This window comes from Leuresthes tenuis, unplaced genomic scaffold, assembly GCF_036924035.1.
Source record: "Leuresthes tenuis unplaced genomic scaffold, fLeuTen1.0.hap1 SCAF_14, whole genome shotgun sequence".
Taxonomy (NCBI): Eukaryota; Metazoa; Chordata; class Actinopteri; order Atheriniformes; family Atherinopsidae; genus Leuresthes; species Leuresthes tenuis.
Window position 1 is genome coordinate 6,602,093 of NW_027325368.1, and position 21,431 is coordinate 6,623,523.

Below are 21,431 nucleotides of genomic sequence, written 5' to 3' on the forward strand. Positions count from 1 at the left end.
AGGGGAAGCTAATTTTCCTTTACTTTTACCTATATGTTGCATCTTATAGCTGAACAAAACACAATGTTAAAACTCGTTAACCCGTCCCTGTTCCCTCTGATAATTCACACAAACCAAACAGATTGCTGTGTCCTCATACACAAAAAGCCAGCGTTACAAAATAAGCTGAGTGACGACAGCCCCTTTGGCTAGAGTGGCGAGGTCCACGTTGCTGATTTGTTGTGTTCAAGCACACACAAGGCGGTTTTAGCCGCTGTCACTATCTTCTGTGGCAGCTCACAGGTGGATCAGTACAGATCAACTTTGACCCCGCGCTTTGCCTTTTGTACTTTGGAACATGACACGAAGGTGTGATGCAAAGAAGGTGGATCGGTCCTGGTTTAAAAAGGCACACGTGAAAGGGGCCACAGATTATCTGTCTCATGCATTACTGTCAGGGCTTAATGAAGGGTTTCTTCAAATATGACAAAAATGTCATTCATCCACCTTCAGCTCGTCTTTAAAACACATCAAGTGCTTTTTTTTCACTCATTTTTATTAATAATAAAAAGTGGAAATTGGAACTCATGTAAAGGATTCTTTAAAACGTGTCCACTTTCAAAAATACGCATCTCCTCCTTGAAGAGTCCCAATTTGACTCCTGCTATTGTTTTACCAGGACAAATGTCACACATAGCTTGTTCTTGGTGGGAAATGCCAGCACTCTGCAGCAACCAAATGCACAACATAAGTTTGGGTAACTTGTCGGAGCTAATTGTGGTTGGCTTGATGAGTGATGCCCTGGGACAGCCAATTTGCTCAAAGTGTCCATGCCAAGTGGAGGAGCTCATGCGATCAGCCACAAGAATTAGCCCAAGATGCTATTAAAGGAGACACTAATCCACGTTGCACTTGACCACAAACTCAGCCCCAGGCCATCATGGTTCTTAGATAGACTTACCACAAGGTCAAAGCTGCATTAAAACGCCAGCAAGTGCACTGGAGACTTCCTGACATGCAGGGCTGGGGAGGTCTGAGTGTCTCTTGAATCCTGTTGCAAGCAGCAGCCATACCTTAAGAGCTGTTATCGCTCTCAGTCCTCACAGCCCAGAGGAAATCTAAGTTTTTTTTCTCCTTTTCTAATAATTGATGTGTTCTGATGCTGAACCAGCTCTCCAGCTTTAAAATATGTCCACAGTTCCTGCAGGCTGCTCTCGGCTCATGTTCTGCAAATGTGTGTTTTTGATGCTACATGCAGTTAGTTTTCTCACCTCCTCTTCTGCACCCTCTTTTCACGTGCCCCTCCTTTCCTCTTTCATGTCTTGATGGGAGTTCTGCCGACGCACACTTAAGCAGATGTTCTTCGTGCAGAAAAAAAAAAAGAAAAACAATTCCACTGGTGGTGCAAGGATGTGATAACACCCCACGCTGTATATAGACCTATCTCCCACATAACAATTTGGCTCCAATTAGACTATTTATACACACAGCATTTTCAGTTTTTAGGGGATTACTTTGAGGCATATCTTCTTATGAGATGTTGCACCACTGACTTGGTCTTGTCATCAGTTATGGCATATTTTTGTTTTGCTTGGGATTAGGTTGAATGAGCATTGGCATGTTTTGAAGCGAACAGAAAGGGGGAGAGCGCAGAGCATGGTCGGGTGCACTCAAGGCCTCAATAACTTAACACGGCAAAAAACGCAGCAGCGGTCATGTTTGTCATTACTCACCATAACAAGAGGCTGCATATTTTAGTATACATCTCTTGCTCTGATTCACAAAATCATTTGCCATTCTCACTGAATGCAGAGCAGAATTAGCCTGCACCATCACCCGTTATCAAGGGAGCACTGTTAAAGACCATAATTTGAGGCAATTTGAATACTGTTACACACCCAGACAGTCACTCATCAGTGGTTTTCCAGTTTCAGCTCCAGCCTTTAGAATCCCTTCATTATGACAGGTCATTTGTATTCTCATTCTCTTTTCCTCTAACCTGCTCATTTCCATAATGCCTGTCCCGTTGGAGCTTGTTCTGAAGCAACCGATACATATGCATGTCGTGAAAGACCTCCTCAGATATAGACAAAAAACGGTTAGGTTGCCATTAGAGGTATAAGTTAGCGCTCTTGTTTTTGTATGACCTGTCGAGAAAGGCACTGTCTGCCTTAGTCTCTTCATCTTTGTCGGTCCCTCAGGTCTTGCGGTCTCTGGATACCAGGGCTGCTACTGACTCATTGCTCTTACATTGGCCTCACAGACATACAACCAGATAGCCATTTGTCAGCTTTTTTTTTTGTCCCTCTGACAGGATGTCCGTGAGTGTGCGAATTGTGCCTGTGCTCTCAGAAAGACAGATAGAGATATATAGATAATCTGACAAGCAGAGGAAGAGATGGGCGGGGGAGATGGAGGAAAAGAAGAGGGGTTGAGGAAAGTAATGTCTTTTGTGAGTTTATCTGATTTGTGTGTTGATGTGTGCTACTGTTTTGCTTGTGTCTTCATAGAAGCACAATGTTTTCTCTGACTTTTCCTTGTTGCATCTTTTTCACTCCGTCTTATGAAATCTCCCCCCTCTCTCCGCTGTTACCTAGGCGACGACCCCTTGCAGCCTGTGACCTCAGATGAGACGGTCTCCGTTGGGGGCAAGGTGACACTGACCTGCCGGGTGGCGGCGAGTGACAACTCCTCACTGCAATGGTCCAACACGGCACAGCAGACGCTGTACTTTGGAGAGAAGAGAGGTAAGAGCGAGTGATGGATGGCTTCCATCAATATCTTGCAAGATGTTTTTCAAATAGTTTGGTAGCAGGGGGATTTAATCACAACTGGTTTAATTTTTGTGTGAGAAATTGGAAAAAAATGTCAAAGTTTTGGTCAAATACCTAAAAATGGTCAATGCTTCCTGTTTTGCCCTACAAGCCAGCATATGTTAAATAACATGATAACATGAGAACTCTTATTTTCAATGGTAAACAATTAGTATTAACATCTGAGAAGTAAGTCCCCTCTCATGACTTATTTTTATAAACTGGAAGGATGACAAAAAGGTTTTTCACCCACACACAGATTGTGAAAAGGCTGTTCTGTTCGGGGGTCATTTCAGTACAATAGATTTGTACATCCCCCTTCTGTTTCAAGTGACAAAGAGAACAGTGGTTGCTTTCAGTTTAGATATGGTGAACACATAACGTGACATGCCAGATGGGTTGTTACTACTAAGGGCCATCTGTGAAGTCAGTGCTGCAAAGTGTTTGGAAGAGGGCAGGGATTCTTAGAATAATACTTGGCAGGTGATTGAGCATGTATTACCAGCATTAGCCACACAGATCAATGGTTTGGCAACAATTGATAAAATCTTAACTTCTTAAAGTGGGCGGCTGTAGCTCAGGTGGAAGAGCAGGATACGTGTCGAAGCGTCCTTGGGCAAGACACTGAACCCCACGTTGCCCCCCCAGTTTATCATTGGGGGCATTGGGGGTATGAATGTGTGTGTGTGTGTGAATGATTAGAAAGCACGTAGTTATGAATCTTAAGACGTGCTGTGTGAGTGGGGTGAATGCAGCATGTAGTGAAGCGCTATGAGTGGTCAGTTAGACTAGAAAAGCGCTATACAAGTACATGTCCATTTACCATTTAAAACCAGTTGGGAGAAGCCTGAAAACATATTTTCCACAGAGAAAAGTCGTCATTGTCATTCCTCACTCGGATAAACGAGCTCCACTCTCAAGGACAGTCTGAGATCATTGACCAGTTCCTTCAGTGATAGTGATAGGCTACTTCACCCTAAGTGTGTGAAGGGCAGGTATTGCAAGTCCTTTGTTCAGGCCCCAGTCAGACTGTACAATCAGCTCTGCTCCCAGTACCCTCACCCCCTAAAATTAAACTCATTCATTCACTAACTGCACTTTACAGATATATATATATATCTATACTGTTTATATATACTGTATGTTTATATGCATACTGTTGGCACTCATACTGTTTATGTACATACCATATACTCCTCTATATTATCGTCCATACATAGTGCTCATAATATTGTAAATACTCCTTGTATATATTGTATTACCCTCATGGCTTTCTATCTTGATTCCCATTTGCCTCTTTCCTGCTACAATGTATCTGATGATACAACAATATGAATTTCCCCATTGTGGGACTAATAAAGGTTTATCTTATTTTAGTACTTACTAGTTCTTTTATAACAGATGTCATAGCAGCATCCAAGCTAAACACTTCAGAAGCCATCATTTGTTACCATCACAGTAAGTCGAGCTATGGCTTGGCTTGGCCACTTAATTAGATTATTCTTCTCATCTCCGTACAAGCAAGCGAGGGGAGTCGATTTATTGATCGGTTGTCCAACTACGCAACGACAAGTGACTGACTGTACGCTCACTTTCAAGATGTTGATATTTGGTTTATTCCGGATGACTTATTATGTCTCAGACCAAAACTATTTACAAGCAATGCAGCGGGTCAGTGCCACATCGAGCAGAAGTTGGACGTTTTCATAGCTCTGTAAACTTTGTATGTGCCATTAGCTTTATCTAAAAAAAGTAATATTCACTCCATCGCTTGGGGTTATTCTCTGTTGTTACCGATCTCTTCTTCTTCTGTGTACCTGCTACATCTTTAACTTCTGGGTCTAGGACTGAATCTGTGGAGCAAACACTAAACACTGGTTTGAGCCTCATGGAAATAATACATAGAGTAAATGGAAAAACTCAACTTCCAACTGCATTATCTTGGTTTACAAACACATACTGGAGCCTGGAATAACGCTCTTGTGATGCTCATCTTGCAATTCTTACTGTAATTAAGCTGCTTCATGAGTTGAGTTATCACAGTGTTCTTGATTACACTTAAAGGGAGAAAAAGTCTTGAAGAGATGGCTGCTTTTACATATTTTCTACAGGTTTCTGAAATGCCTTTAGAAGTTGAAGTATGAGCACTTTTTTAAGTCTCGTGCTGCTGTCTGATCTGCCTAAGATGCATGCAGTAACTAGATGTAAATTGAGTCTATGTTAATCAAAAGTTAAAAAGGGCTTATGTTTTAAACATATTTGCTAATGCCTATTAGTTCCATATGACTGTAATTTTCAAGCAATGATTTTCCATTAATGATGTTTTCTGCTGCACGGTTGTCGAACAAGGCACTAATAATTACTTTGTGTGTAAACGGGCAGAATCTTTGTTTAAGTGAAAAGGCAGCAAATAAAGACTTTAGGCAACTGAGAGAAATCTAAAAATATGTTTCTGGATTATTATATGCGGCCAGAAGGAAGGAAACAAATGCAATGGTTGAATTAAGAAAGAGTTTTAAGAAAACACAGCAAAATGTATAAAGCCATGAAGGTCTAAAGCAGACCGAAAGTCTGATAAGTTAAAGTAACATTTTCTGTGGTTCAGCATTGCACAACAGACTTTGTAGTTGGGAGTGAAAATAGAAGAGAGGGATACAGATGGATGGAAAAAGCGATGGGATCATTAGAGCATTAGAATCACGGGAGATGAGAGAGCTTGAAAGTCTCCCCATGTGCACTAATGCAACACTTAACAGCAGAAGTCCGGCAATTGAGGGATGCCGAGAATCGCGAGAATGGAGTTGAATGCAGACTGAGAAGTTTTCCCTGCAGAGTGCCAACACTGTTGCAATAGACAATTTGGAGAAGAGAGAAAAATGATAGAGAATGAGGGAGGGACGGACAAATTGAGAGACCAGCAAGTCGTTACTCCAGATGGAGCTTCAACCGAAGTGGAGAGAAAAGATTTAGAAAATGAGGTTCTTCTCGCTATGATACAACACTTACTGTACACTCTACTTTGGAGGAAGTTGAGATGAGTACTGAAGAAGATGGAGGTGGGGGAAAGGAAAATATGAGGAGGAGAGAGCAAAATGTAGAAGGTGCTCCCCATAGCAATTTAACCAACATGTGCTGCAAATTATGTTTTTTGTAAAGCGGGGACCTGAGATAGAGAGAGGGAAGAATATCCAGAGGATGGAGTGAGCCCTGAATTGAACTCTTGATCAAATTCCTCTCTTTTTTGGTGCCACAGATGAAGAGAGAAATAATGAAATGATACTTGTCTTTGTGAAAAGATCATGTAGCAAGATGGTGAAGGAATGGAGGTATTGATGGGCAGAGTTAAAGATGATGTGGGAGACAAAAAGTGTGGGAGTTGTAAGTAGTTGAGGAGACAGAAGGAGAAGGAAGAGGAGGGGTTTTTTTTTAAAATTTTTTTTTTATACTTAATTCAGATATGAATAAGATACGGAAATCTTTAAAAGTGTCAGAAGATGTCCACCTTCACAAATACAAAGTCTTTCAAAATGAATTTGAGTCTTTGAAAAAATCATTTTAATGCTCAGTCACAGATCAAAGTGAGACTATTAAAGCGATGCTGGTCCACGGCACAAAACATGCTGATATTACAATAAAGACTAAATCTGTGGGATGCCGTTGTTTCCTCGGGTCTATACTGGAGCAGAACCCGTCACCCCGGCAACAGAGGAAAACTGAACACTTCACCATGTGGTTAATATTGTGAAAGGACCTTAATTTTTCTGTACTAGGCTTGCTGCCATGACTCACCAAATTGCATCTTGAAATGAAACAAAGTCTACAAAGAAAATGGAAAAACAGAACAGATATTCTTCTGAGTGAAAGTTCTAAATTTGATCTTATATACCACCACCTGCTTCCAGTGAACTGAACTTTATGGATTTATGACTTTTTACTCACAGAAACTTGGCCATGGGCATCCATGTTGGAGCCTTGTTTTCTTTCTGCTGTCTCCTGAATTAAGCAGGCTAGATGCTACACCTGCTCGGGATTTTAAACATGGTGGTCACAGCATTTTACTTGGTCTGGTTGGTCTCTGTGACCTCACGAGAATTACAGGCCTATATTTGAACTCTCCTTCTTTTCAAAAATGTGTTGCAGAGCAACTTACTTCTTCTTTAGATCAACATACAATTTTAGACAAAGTTCAGTCAGGGTTTCGCATTCTACAGAAACCTTGATAAACTGTTCGACCAACATCAACTCAGCAATTAATATGTGCAGCTAAACACAGACAAGACAGAAGTACTGATCATTCTCCCTGGAAACATTATGCCTCAAATAAAGTGAAATCTGCCCCAGGCTCTTTTGTTCAGACAAGCCTTTGGAATTAGGGGTCATTTCATGATTCAGCATCGTCTCTGGAGCATCACTGTAAACAATTGATCAGAAAATCCTTTTTCCTCCTGAGAAACATGTCCTAAATCAGAAATTTTGTGTCAAAGGCTGAATTGGAAATTGTTTTACATGCTTTTATTTAATCTCTTTTTGACTGTTTAATAGTCTTTCTTTATGTTTTAATAAGAAGCTCTTATGGTGGTTGAGAACTCCTTAACTCGCACAAGTAAAAGAGAGAGCACATTACTCCTGCTTTAACATCTCTACACTGGCTACTGATTCATTTTAGGGTTTATTTAAAATTTTGGCACTTACTTATAGCGTTTTGCATGGTCAAGCTCCTTCTTATATCTCTGACCTGATTCACCTACATGCTCTCACCCATAGTCTGAGGTCATCGGATCAGATCAAATGAGAGGTCACCAGTGGTTCCCCGCACCTGTTTTAGGACTAGAAGGGACCACTCCTTTCAAGCAGTGGCACCAGGATTGTGCAGGAACGCGCTCCTGCTGTCGTTGTGCTGCCTAAAATCTGTCGATGTGTTTAAAAAGCAGCTGAAGACTTCGCTGTTTAAACAAACTTTTAGGTTAGATGAGGGGTTTATTGTGTTTCTTTTGCTCTTTTATTGATTCATATGATTTACTTGAGTTTAATTAGTTTTTATTTGTGTTTTATTGTGAAGCACTTTACGATTTTTATCTGTGAAAGGTGCTAAATAAACAAACTGCTCGCCTGCTTGAGCCAGTGTGTTGGTGGTGGAAGCTAAAATAACTGGTTCTAAGTTCTGGCTACAAACAAACACTGGAGCCGCTTTGGTAGAAAAAGCCCCTTTGACGTGCTGTGATCAAAATAGCACAGCAATAAAGTACATCGGCACCCTTCACAATCAAGTCCTCACAACTCTGTTCAGAGCAGCCAGTGCTAAGGCTGTGCCTCCTTTGTGATTGTTGGTACATCTGTGCCCTGTCATGCCAATCTCCTTTTGGATTTTAAATGCACTCAGTAACCCTTAAAGCACTTTACACTGTATGGGAGAGCAGCACCAAGCAAGACTCACTGGATAACATGTTTTTACATGTAAGCAGTCCCAAACAAACAAATAGGTTTGTTTTCTATAAGATTGGAGTGGATAGGGACTTCAGACAAATATTTGTCCTCAAGCAAAGAAGACGTAGTTTATCATAAGTTATCCCATTTTGAGGTCAAATTTGACCTCTTAAAGGCAGTATGTGACAATTTAACTTTGTCTAATTGCAGTTCGATGCTGGACATCTAGCGTAAAGCAAGAGTTTTCAAGTTTCTGTTGAAAACCTGACTCAACAATAAGGCTGTGGCCTCTAAAATCAAGCTGGAAGCAGCTGAATTGTTCTTCAGAACTGGGAAGAAGTGATAATTATGAGAGTCTTCATCACCCATCCATCCATGGTTTCTTCCGTGCTGTAATTTTATATACTGTGAAACTAAGAGATGATGATTACTGCAACTCTAACTTTCAGAAGTAGGATGGTCTTAAAAGAATTAAACAAATGTTCACTCTTGTTTCTTTTGAATTTGAATCCATCTGCATCTCTAAATGTAAAATGTTGCTGTCTCCCACACGACTGTGAAAAGATGCTCAGTGGTAATTTGTAATTTTTTAAAGGGGGGGGGGACCCACAGATCAGGAGGGTTAAATAAAAGGATGGCAGCTCTAAAAACTCAGGCATGATGGAGTAAAACGAGAGACTGAAAATTCCTCACTGCTCCACTTTGGAAGTGATAGATCGAGACAGAGCAGCAAGTCATCTATGCACTTGGCCCGAGCACCAAAGCCCAGACAGTGTGCTTCAGAGCTGAGACAGTAGGACACAGAGAAGTGAGGGTAAGAAAGATATACCAGAGCGGGGATGAAAAGGGAAAGAAAATAAAAGAGTTGATTGAAGAGGGGAGTGAAAGAGAAGGAGAGGGAGAATGAGAGAAATCAGAACTCCTTACCATCGCGTTGCAACACGGCTCAGCGTGCCTCAGGCTGAGGAGTGGATGAACGGCATGGTGGGAGATGGAAGAAGAAAGTGATGAGTGACAGTTCCTCACAGTGGTCACCACACGGCAGAGTGGGAACTGAAGGACAAAGAGAAAAGGGGATAATCGTGAACTGAAGGATAGATTTTACCTATAATTACACTACTTTGAACATTATCTCCATCAAAAAAATGTCGCGGAGATCCAGCACATACTTTGGTAGAAGAGTATTATATCATCATCATTAAGCTTAACAAAAGAACATCAGACGATCGTAAAAGTATGAAAACGGATTAGACACTAAAGAGAGAAGAAGTAAAATAAGGCGAGGAAATAAATGGGGAACAAGACCTTAGATTGAGTTTATTATAAAGTACATTGACTACAAATAATGTGAAATATAATGCAATTCCAAGCCAGTACTGTGATATATGAGATGTTGTTCTTACTGGCATAATCACAAGGTCACATAAGTTCAATCTAATTCTCCATGGCAGGTCAAAAAACCAAGCTGGCTTTTATGAGGCAGACCAAGTCCTTGATATCAGTTAAGTTTAACCCTGCTTTTCAAAGATGAGAGGCAGCTCAGAGAGATAAGGGAACAGCATGTGGCCATATGTGAGAAACCTTTCCGAAGGCACATGACAGTTAATAGAGTTAAAAGTTAAAGAGTCAAAAATTATGAAACCAGTCTAGTTCCAATGGAACAGGGATAATGAGAGTTCTGCAACTATAAAGGTGAAGCAATACAGGAAATTAATTGTTATGGGACATAAAACCCAGTCGTGTTTATTAAACCAGATGCAGTGACCGAAAAAGAATGCTTTTTATGCTAATCCTGTCCCATAATAATCTGCATGAGCATCTAGTGTAGAGGACCATGTCACATCATGGCAGAAAGGACTGATCTAATAACCGAGGCCAAAACAGGATGTTTTAATACAGTTTGAGGCTTTAATTCTAGATAATTTATTCTAAGATACTTTTACAGGCACCTAGATACCCTGGAGGAAATGGTTGGGAGTGGATGGATGGGAGTATGAGGGTAGAAAAAAGACCTGCTAATAGAGGAGATTAGACAGCAAGTGAAGTATTAAAACAGGTGGGTTCCTCCATTGATGCTGGGCTACCGGGACACAGCCAGAGAGAGAGAGACGGAGAGACAAAGAAACGGAAAAACCAAAATGCTGAGATCAAGACCAATAGACAGAAATAAATTGAACATGCTTTACTTTTAGTCAACGCCCATCGTTTAAAATAACTTTAGCATGTGCTGTAGGGGACATCTTTGAAGACTGTCTGAGATTCCAACAGTAAGTCTTTAAAATAACTTAAAAAGAATTAAACATCAGTGTCATGTCATACCACACATTTTGATATACTGCAGGTATTTAGATGAACTTGCAGGAATAGCCAGACTTGCAAAGTAATTGAAAAATCTCAAATAAATCCGAGTGACTTATGTATATTTTTCATATTGTGAGGGAAGGAGGCAAATTCAGGAGCTTCCTGACTGACGGGCTGTATCTCTACCACAATCCAACACACGCAGGCTTAAAATTGTGTAACTGAGAGAGAAGTCTCTCTGAAAACAATTTTAATTAACAAATAAAATGAAAACAGGTGTTTTTAATAAAACTGAAGTGAGCTCAATGCCATAACTTTTTATAAAGTGATATTAGAATGCTATTAGAGTGGCCTATTTGATTAGCTCTCTGTCAATTATTGTGGCTCATTTTAAACTGTCTTTTTTTACAACACTTCAGCTGCTTAATTTTTCGTTATTTCTGCTCTCAGATGTAATATCATTGCATCCCTCCTGGCCGTTTACTTTTGGATGGATAAGATAATAGAGCCAATATGAAGCAAATGATAAGACTTTAAATTATTCCCCCACCGCTTCTGGTTATTTATCAGAGCTGACAATTATAACACAAGGTAAGATTCTTTTTCATTCATTAGTATTGAATCTCAGCACTCAGGTGCTTCTGTGCAGCCATCCTGAACCCAGCTCTGTGCTGGAAGATTATCCTGGAGAAGCTGAAGAACTGACATTCCAGCCGGTTGTTTTGAACAAGGCTGTGAATAACAGGACAAGTCATGGTTTCTGGTTATGAACTTTGTGTTATTTCGCCTGCGCTCTCATCCATCGTGTTATCATGCTTAGAAAAGACACGCAGACATTTGGTGACTGCACAGAATTGTGACGAACATTGATCGAGAGTGACGTGGAAGTCACGTGGATTCTGATTTGACCGTACATACTGAGGTCTCATTGCAAACGATCCCATCTGTATTCATGAAGTGGGTCAAATCGGAATTGAACAAATGGGATTCCACGTGACTTCAGACTGTCGGGAAAAAAAAATCCGATCCGAGTCACATACGAACAAAAAAAAATCGGATTTGGGCCACATTTCACATCCAGCCTGAACGTAGCTGGCCGATGAGAACACAACCTATAATACCCTCCTTCACGAGACAGAACCGAAATTTTTTTTAAATGTGAAAATTATAGCAGCAAATCTGTGAACAGGAAGCTCACTTTTAGTCATCAAGCACTTTTTATTTGAACTTTTCACTACATTAAAGGAAGTTCTGCATCTCAGATCAATCTCTCACTTTCAGCTGCTTTCAGTTAGTGTCTTTATCCGTGATCCTTGGGAGACTTTGTTTAATTGTGGCTCAGATTATATCCTATAGATGCTTATATTTGTTTTTTTTTTTCCAAAACACAACATTTTAAGTTTGCTTTCCCATAAGACATAAAAAGTCCTGTTTTGTTTGTATATTTTTGATGAAGTCACTTTTTTCACTGTGGTAGACAAAGTTGCACTTTGTTCCATCAAGTGAGACATTTAACTAATTATTTAATGAGTCAGTTAGCTAGCTACTAATGGTCCAATTACTGTTTAATGAACCCAGGTTTTAAATGTGAACCCACATCCCTCTGGATGCTTGAGATCTCTGTATTTTTAACAATGTTGCATAACTTACAAATGTCTTGACAAACCACACATCAGTGTGATAGAGATTAGTGGCACTTTACAACCACAAGTGAGCTTAAATGGTCAGACTAACAGCATCTCAAAAAGGATTTTATGAAATTAGTACAAAATCTAGAATGTATATCGCGTGACTTGGACACAGAACCATGGATTTAGTTTCATCCACCTTGAAGGGACTGACAGCAGAGCAAATTGGACACTATATTTACTTGTGAGGCAACGATTAGCTTTCAGCCACAGAAATCAGGATTAATACGGAGTTGTTGGTTTCTTGTGATTAAAAGATTAAATCTTGGGAATTTTTTAAAAATAAGGTTATTTGTTGGAAAAATTTGTTGGAAAAACAAATGTGTCTGACTCAGCTGCCTTTTTTCATTCACTTGTTCAGCGTGTAATTGCATCATGTTTCCAGCTATTTCTAATACTCTTACTAAATCTCTCCTCCTTTAATACAGTGACCGTAAAGTTTTAAGTGATGAAGTGTAGACTTTAACCTTCACATATTTCCAGGATGCAGACGGTATAAACGTTGCCCAGCAGGGCAGTTTAAGGTTTTGCAAACAAATTTTCTTCCCAGGAAAATTGCGTATTTGCTCTTGGTCCATCTGTAATTTTATTTATTTGTTGTGTGGTTTCCTTCCTTTCCATAAAAGCATATAAGCAGACATCAGACAGGCTATCATCTGCCTTGGTGCAATTTAACAAGATAATGGCTCTCCGGTGATTCACAAACCAGACGGGAAGGCTCTTTCCTAGACGGAGGCGATGGAGTAGGCAGACTTCAACTGTAGCAGTGACTGCAACTGACTGTATCTTAATCATTTCATCTCTAACCCTAAGCAATTCTTAAGTACAAGGTATTAAGCAGTTTTGAATGAAATTAACATAGAAACCGTTGAAATGAATGGTATTGGCTTAGCAGGGCTCAGCAGACAAACTGCCTACAACACAGTCCAATGTGCTATTCCTAATGCAGGGAATGAGATGTTTTTTTCACATCTGTTGAAAGGTTATTGATACACATCACATTAGTCAGAGTTTGCCAGCGTCTGGAAAATCTCTCGAGAGTGCATTAACAACAACCATACCAGGACTGAAAGGCTGCAGTCGAGATTTTTAAATCGAGTATTACTTAATATTTTTTTTAATGTTAAAATAATCACTTTGAAGATGAGAGCGAGGACTAGAAAGAGAAATGTGTGCAGAGAATTCAAAGTTAAAGAGACGGTTGTGAAGTCTCAAAATGTGTTATTCGAAATTGGCTTCCACAGCTGTGGAAATTAGAAAAAAAAATTAGTAAAACAAACTTAAAGCAGTTCACACACTCACTCACACACACAAGCATTGTTTCAGCCTCATTACTACCCATTTGTTTCTTGGAAAACGGAAGGGGGGGGCGGTCTCGTTTTTAGTTCAAAGAACTGACATTTTGGCACTTGTGACCTTTCTCAGGTTGAGCTGAAACACTGGACCACAGAACTATAAATAAAAGACTGCATCACAGTTGTGATCATCAAGTTCTTACCCTTTATGTCACAATTTGCAAGTAGCGCAAGTCTTTTTCCTTTAGTTCTGCAATTAATCACACACTTAAACCATAAACCAGCGGGCCCAACAGCTACGTGTTAAGAAAACTTCCTGTGAAAATCTCTTTTAATCATCTTACTATGATCACACACATTTTCATATGCTGCAGAAAACATCATTAACAGAAGATTAATCAGAGATGAATCGTACACACCAAACCTAAGGAACCGATGTCACCTTTTAGGTTGAGAAACATCAGAGCTGACGAACACATTTAGCCAGAAACTGTTTAGAAAATTAATAGCGCACTCGAGTAATTTTTGGTGTCTACATCAAGTGGTTTTCACCGCTCATCCTCATCCTTTACAATGCTAAGGGGTATTTGCAAGATCTTCCTTGAATGTGCCACTAAGACCCAGATAGGCCTCGAATAAAGGTAATTTCTCCATCATTTATTGGTTTGGAAAACACCAATGTAGTTTCAGAATATTCGAAAGATTACGTTTGCATGTGATTTTGTTGTTGAAGGTCACAAAAGAAAATAGAGACAATATTTCCCTGAAAGAATCAATAGACTTAATTATTATTAATAGACTTAGAGGACCCGTCACTCTGTGAAAAGTACACGACACAGATCTTCGATGCAGGAAACAGCTTTTAAGTCGGCTGTCTTGTTTCTTAACAGCCTCTGACATGAGCAGAGATTCCAGTAGATTATTTTGCTCTACAGTTTCAGATAGAAAATATTGGAACCCTTTTCAAAAAGGCTGTATACTGTTTCTATGTACTTTATTTGAATAAGTACAAATTATTTCATACAAATGTATCAAAAATTTATAATGTAAAAAACTTAGTTGGTGTAAAAAGATAAAAATAAATAAACGTTTAAATAAACTTTTTGGCCTGTTAAATTATCGGCTAATTGATGACTTTTCAGTGCTTAGATGGTTCAACGAAAAAATTCTTTTTGCAAACCAGAAAATTAAATGTAAAATGATTTTGTCAGTTTCTGGCCAAAAATGCAACACATTCTGGACATAAAAGATAAATACCGGTTGATGTTATCTGATTTGCTGATAGATAGGTAATAGTCACCAAGCTGAATATCAGCTGATATGAGTGTTATGCCAATATATCTGCACCCCTGCTTCAAACTAACAAAAAAAGGAAAAGAAATTATAATTAAGTTTGTTATTGACCTGTATGTGTGATAGCTGTATATTCTCATGAGATCGGACCACACCAGTGTATCCAAGCCAATGCTTATATATATATATATATATACACACAATATATAATTAGCATTTACCCACTCAACCTTTAAGGATAAACCCATACAACACACATCCATTTCTACTTGTATCAAAGCAAACAATGCTCACAGCACTTTAAAATCACCCACTTAATCGACAGGAAGTATGTACCATCCATTAGCGCATCCTGTAATGTGTTATTACTGTCACATTTCTAACATTGTGGGAAGGGATGCATAAGGTCCGTGACCACTTTGGTATGTTGACTTTGGTAGGCGTATATATTATATATATATATTACAACTCGCAGCAGAGAATAGCTTCACAGTTCTTGGGATGAGTTGCTGCAACCAAGTGGCGATGTTAGCAGTAGGGATTAGTTGTCACATTTGTAGATTCAGAAATAATTTATTAATCCCAAGAGGAAATTCTGTGTGCATAATGATACTATTGATGGAGGTATAGAGTTTGACTATTTGTACTATACATACAGATATTTCAAAGTACGAAGGGATTATTTTCATGGAAAATGTTTTAATCAGGGCCAAGAGATAGGATTAAAGGATAATTTTACATTTTTTAAGTATGAGCTAGAGAGCTGAGACCACAGTGGGCTACAAGCCACAGCCTGTGGAGTGGAGGTGTTAGATGTGAAGGTTGATACCACTCTATTGCTGGTTATCTTATCTTTGTACAAAAGCCAGAGATATCTGACCTTAGATTGCCTATATGTTTAGAAAGACCTACAGCTAATCTAAAGCTTATAACGTTATTGCTTATAACGTCATTGTCTATAACGTCATTGTCACTGCTTTTGTCACAGTTGGACAGATACTGTTCATAGCTGTGTTTTTTTTTTTTTTAAGCAAACCATCTCCTTGTTCAAGTATTAAATGTATTAGAGAAATATGAAATATGAAGGCTGTATCAATATGCTCATTTAAGTCTAAGCAGAATGTAATGTGCAAAGACTTGGCCTGAAATTGGATGAGAGGGTTTGTAAAAAAAAAAAAATAAAAAAAAAAAAGGATGTTGTGAGTATTATGGTGTGAAAACTCATCTCTTTAACCAAATATCCAACACTAAACCACTTAAATTGTATGAACACTTAGTGAGTTATGGTGATTAGAATTGTAAATAGACCTTGAGGAAGGTGCAGCTGCTCTAAGTGCGATACATTCTTTGTTTTACATTAATCTGTGTTAAAGCAGCTACTTACTGCTGCTCAGCCACCTCTGAAAAACTTGCAGTGGGAAGCTCCTACTGAGAAGGGATAGCAGACGGTGGACCAAACCATTGTGAGGGGGGACCTCATTTTTCAGAACTTAAAAAGGCTCTGTTTTCTGTCTTTATTTAGCACAAATACATTCGAAGCATGTTATTCATTGGGAAATGTTGAGGAGGACAACTCTCTTTTTCTCAGGTCAGGGGGTTCGTTGCCTACGTGATTTCCATGTATGACTTTAAAGTGACCTCTTATGCAAGTGAGATTGAACCACATAGGGACAGTCTGCCTGACAAACATAAAATAATGAAAAGAACCCTAACACCTCACTGGCTATCAAAGCCAGTCAGATCAAAACACCACAGGGCATAAAGGGAAATTAGGAAAAAAAAGACCTCACTCTACCCTGCATGAATCTGATCTTTTGACTTATAAAATGATTTGATATCATGGCATGCAGATGTCCAAAAGCAGAGAGCTGAAAGCGACAGGCATGATAATTACCTCCTCTGGTTCTTCTTTTTTTATCAAGGTGAGGAAAGATGAGAAGAAATTTGCACTTCAGATTATTCTGTCACGGTTTCTTGTTAATCCTCTCGCAGCAGGGTGTCCATCCAGCCTAAGCAATGGTTTTCCAAGATAATCTAGCTTTTCAGGACTGTCATCAGTCAGTGTTATTGTCCCAAATTCCCTAATGAACGTTTCTTGCTGCTGTAAATACTTCATGGTAGGATGTCATTGGCATGTTGCTTTAAGCTGATACACCACTGGGAACATCTCTCTCTCAAGTTTCAAGTAGAACTAATGCCTTCTTGCTTTAGTTTGCACCACCGTGGGCAAAGTTTGGCTTATCATGCTCAATTTCCCCTTTTATTTTAATCAATTTTGCATTCATATATGTTACCATCTCAAAATGATTTTTATATTTCAGGTCTGTTTGAAAGCATGACAAGTCAGGGAGAAAGGGGTGGTGGAAAAGGAGGGAAAGGTGGATAAAACACACGGGTGTGTGTTTATCAAGCGTTTCATAGTTGGCGCACTGATCCAGGATCAATTTACGCTCTCAGATCAGTGAGAACGGTATGATCAAGGGAAGCGTGCGGTCACTGAACCCTAATCAGCTGTCGGAAAGGAAGGATAATTAGGGAGCTGGAGAGAATATTCAGAAACAGATGGGAGGATGGAGGCGCCATGTGTGGGAGCGAGGAAAAGAAGGAAGAAGAGATGCGGTCTATTTTGGTGAGAAAAATGCTGGAAATGTAAGACAAAATGAAAAAGGGCTGAATGATGAAAGAAAGATGAGAAAGTAGAGACAGGAACACGAGAAGATCAAGGCAGGAAAGAAGGAAAAATGGAATTGTTCGGAAAAGAATTGACAGAGGGAGAAGTGAAATTCATGCCGAACCAAAGAGGAAGATGAAGAGCCGGAGAGGTTGGGAGTAAAATATAAAAAGATATTGGTCTGTAACTGATGTACTTTGCCTCAGCAACTCAGGTTTCTGCCCTTTTGTGCCAATAAAACAAATTTGAATTTGAGAGAGTTCTTGGCAGAGTAGAAACTTAGTTGGAAAGACATAAGGAGGAAGTATTCAGATGAAACAGGAATGCACATTTAGTATGTGTTGAGAGAGAACCCCCTTCTCCCTGAATGTTTGAAGTTGAAAGAGCATGAGAAAGATTGAGGGAGCAGGAAGAGGATTTGACGGGGGAGCGGGGCCAATAATAGCTCCTGTGACCAGATCAACATTTGAATGTTGTCGGGAACATTGAGTCTTGGTTTTGAGTTTCCAACAAGAACTGCTCTCTGGCTCCACACTCACCAGCAACAGATGCAGAACAAAAATAATTGCTTGCTAATACACAGAACATGCACTTTATATGTAAATAACTCACACATCTTACATCTCATCTCAGATTTGTTGATAGAGCTAAAAAACCCAGAAGTTTCAGCATATACACATAAAATTGCAGAAATTTGGCCTCAGTATGTAAACTTCAGGACGATCTATTGTGCATCCTCTTGCTGCGTTCAGCAGGATGGTGGAGTTAGACCATCCAACTCCACCCACATCCAAGTTGACCATCTATGTAAGAAGCTGCTCCTGCATCCAAGACTCTCTGTTAGTAGGAGAAAATGTTTTTCTCTCCATATGAACAATGTAAACCTGTATAAGCCAAAGAAAACTGGCACACCTATGTTGTTTAATTTATTATATATGAAATTCAAATGATTAATTATGATTTGATAAGCTTGAGAGCACCAGCGACTTCTTCAGGAGAAAAATATAGTTGTGAGCTGGCTCGCTCCCCTACATATTCCCAAATTGCAAAATGAACATAGCAAAATTGATCCATTTAAAAGTCTGACATCAAGACTGTGCTTCCATTCAAACTATGTGGCAACAACAAGAAGTATTCAACTTAAATGTACTTACTCTAAAGGCAGGGAGCTCAGAGTGAAAAGAAAATGGCCGTTACTGTCTTTTCTTATCTTTAGAAGTTAGAAAAATCATTTATAATATGCTTTACTGGTTTTCTTTAAGTTGAAGTTGTTAACTAATTTATCAACAGATGATTAGCTCAGAAAGCACGATTACATTAGTTTAAACTGACAAAACCCCCAAATCTTTATGAATATATGAATATAGCTTGAGCATTCAGAAAGTTCAGAATATTAAACAAGGGAAGTACGAACCTGGTCTCTCTGTATAACTTCTGTTGCATCAGCGTCTGGTTTGTGCCATTCTGAAACCTCGAGTTTGGCATTTGGCATCAGAAGCATCTTTGGAGCCAGCAGTGTTGATATTTGAACACAAGCTGGAAAGTAAAGCTTGACCGGACAAAGATATGTCTCTTTGAGGCTTAAAGTCTGTTAGATAGCAGTTATAGCAGCCAACAGTGCCTTGACTGAAAAAAGCGAATTCAACTAATTAGATTATCTTTGTTTGCAATAAGAAATTAATGACTTTGACTTTTTAGTTTTAAATGGACGTTTGTCAATGACGTACAGGTTTTGAGGCCAGCTGAATGTCAGTGATATTGCATAGAAGCCACTTCTTTGATGGCTTAAACGCTTATGTCCACTTATTGCCATGTATGTGCTGCCAGTGTGTCACAAATCACAACCTTTTATCATCAATGAGGATTAACAATGAAGGTGTTGCTATTTTTTGCAAAGCTGTGATAATAAACTGTGAAATCTTTTTCTTACCATAATCACTGAGTTTCGGTGCATAAATTGAACTAAACAGAAAATCAAAATAAAGCCGTAGCTCACAGTGGATGCTAGTTGCAGTTTGCTAGGCTCAAACAAGAGAAAAATCAACAGTTCCACAAATTTCCCACAAATTGGTTGACTGCAATCCCCCCTGCTTCTCTATATAGACTCTAGTGCAAGTCTTCCATATGTAACCTTTGATGCATGTTAAAAAGGCAGCATTTGCTCCCAGCATCAAATATTGCTGCAACCCATGCATCACAGCAGTAACATCAAAGCACACTCTGTGTGTATCTCAGAAAAGCTACAGGTTTTGACAAAACAACATTATTTGACACCTTGGTGAAAGATGAAAATAGCTTGAAGAGCAGCGATAAACATTTGTTACTATATGAGTCATAAATCAGTTGGGCTGATTTTTAAATGCAAAATTGTCCTTAAAACAGTTGGTAGCTAATTAGGTTGCTAAGACCAGACTGTCCCAGGGTAAAATGTTCAGTTTCTGAAACACTCCATTATTTAAATATTATTATCTAGTGCTCATGCTTTTTCTGTCTGGTTAGCAGATGGATGTTAGTACTCCAATAAAGTCTCAGTGGATGTTGCTATGTGGAGTAAGCCATTCAGAGTGATAAAACGAGTCTGTGACAAGTTCCAAAGGCCCTGTTGTCACAGTTGGGAACAGAATGCCGGCAACAGTTGGTGAGTTCACCCAAAATGACCCAAAATCTAAACGAAATCCAGGAAGTAGCTGCATGTTTCATCCAACTGGTGAACAAGCAAGAGAAGCATAAGACCTGAGACTGCATGTTTCGGAACAAAATGCTTCTCTGAAATAAGTGATAAAGGGAATGTTTTGATTATTTGTTAGAGATGTGAAAGGGAAGAGTAAAGCCAGAGATATACAAAAAGCTTTAGCTGAACTGACTCACCTGTAATGGCAGAATATTGTGTGGACCACCTTTTTTTCCCCCTGTCAGAGCACTAATGTCAGGGTAGGTTTCCTCAATAGGAAACCTAATTAGCTTGAAAAGTGAAACATTTTGTATTTTCTCTTTTTCAACATAACATTTCCTTCAATTTGCTTAAAAAGTTTTGAAAATTTGTAAAGTCTAAGCAAGGGTCAGAGTTTCATGTCTATTCAAGTCTTGGATCTGCTCCAAATGGCAGACACATAACAAGTTATCAGAAACAAATACACAGTTCTTCAACTTCTCAGCTGTATTCTTTGACTGTATAACCCACAAGTAATGTTCATTAATCCAGTTTATATCCATACTTAAAAATTCATTGCATGCCTTCATTGAAGAAACAAAAGCCAAAGAGCAGAGTGTGACCTATTGGCAAAGTATTTACGCTACCCACAGCAGATTAAACAGCGCGAGGCACACGTGCAATTTTCAAGGGCCTCCTGATCGATACTCCCCCGTAACTAGATATCATATTGTTTCTGAAAATCCATCACACCTGTAGATGGGAGCAGTATACGTCGTCAATAATAAAAGAAAGAACTAAAAAGAGGGAAGAAGCCTCGGGTATGAAAAGATTAGAATTGTGTGAGATGTAAGGGAGAAAAACAAAGAAGAACGAGAGGAAGGGGAAGAATGGGGATTGAGTATAGATGAGGGGAAGCGAATTAAGGAGAGTGATAGTTGAGCATAAGGTCCAGGGGGCATGGATAAGTGTGTTTGAGTGTGTGTGTGTGTGTGTGTGTGTGTGTGTGTGACCGGATGCCTCACACACCCATCCACATAGAGTGGCTAGCTCATGAAGACTAATGTTGTGACCTTGCTTTGTGATAAGGCGTGAAGATAAAGTAGTGTTGGATGAAATAACTGAAAATATACCAAGAGAAACAGAAATGTGTGTGTGTGTGTGTGTGTGTGTGTGCGTGTGTATCTCTGCATGTGTTGGAAAGAAGTAGATACAGACAGACAGGCATATAGACATAAGGAAAGAAGAGGAGATGAAGAGACACAGAGTAATAGATATAAGTCAATACTGAGAAGCCAAGTAAACAATAACAAGGGG

General features: G+C 39.3%; 1 protein-coding gene across 2 annotated transcripts in view; it reads left to right on the forward strand.

Moving 5' to 3' along the window:
• Positions 1 to 21,431, forward strand: part of cadm3 (cell adhesion molecule 3) — a 105,916-nt gene that overhangs the window by 39,413 nt on the left and 45,072 nt on the right. For both annotated transcript variants that reach the window (XM_072363687.1, XM_072363688.1), the window contains exon 3: positions 2,577 to 2,726. In XM_072363687.1, coding sequence (XP_072219788.1) covers positions 2,577 to 2,726 — 150 coding nt within the window. The remainder of the gene's footprint in view (positions 1 to 2,576; positions 2,727 to 21,431) is intronic.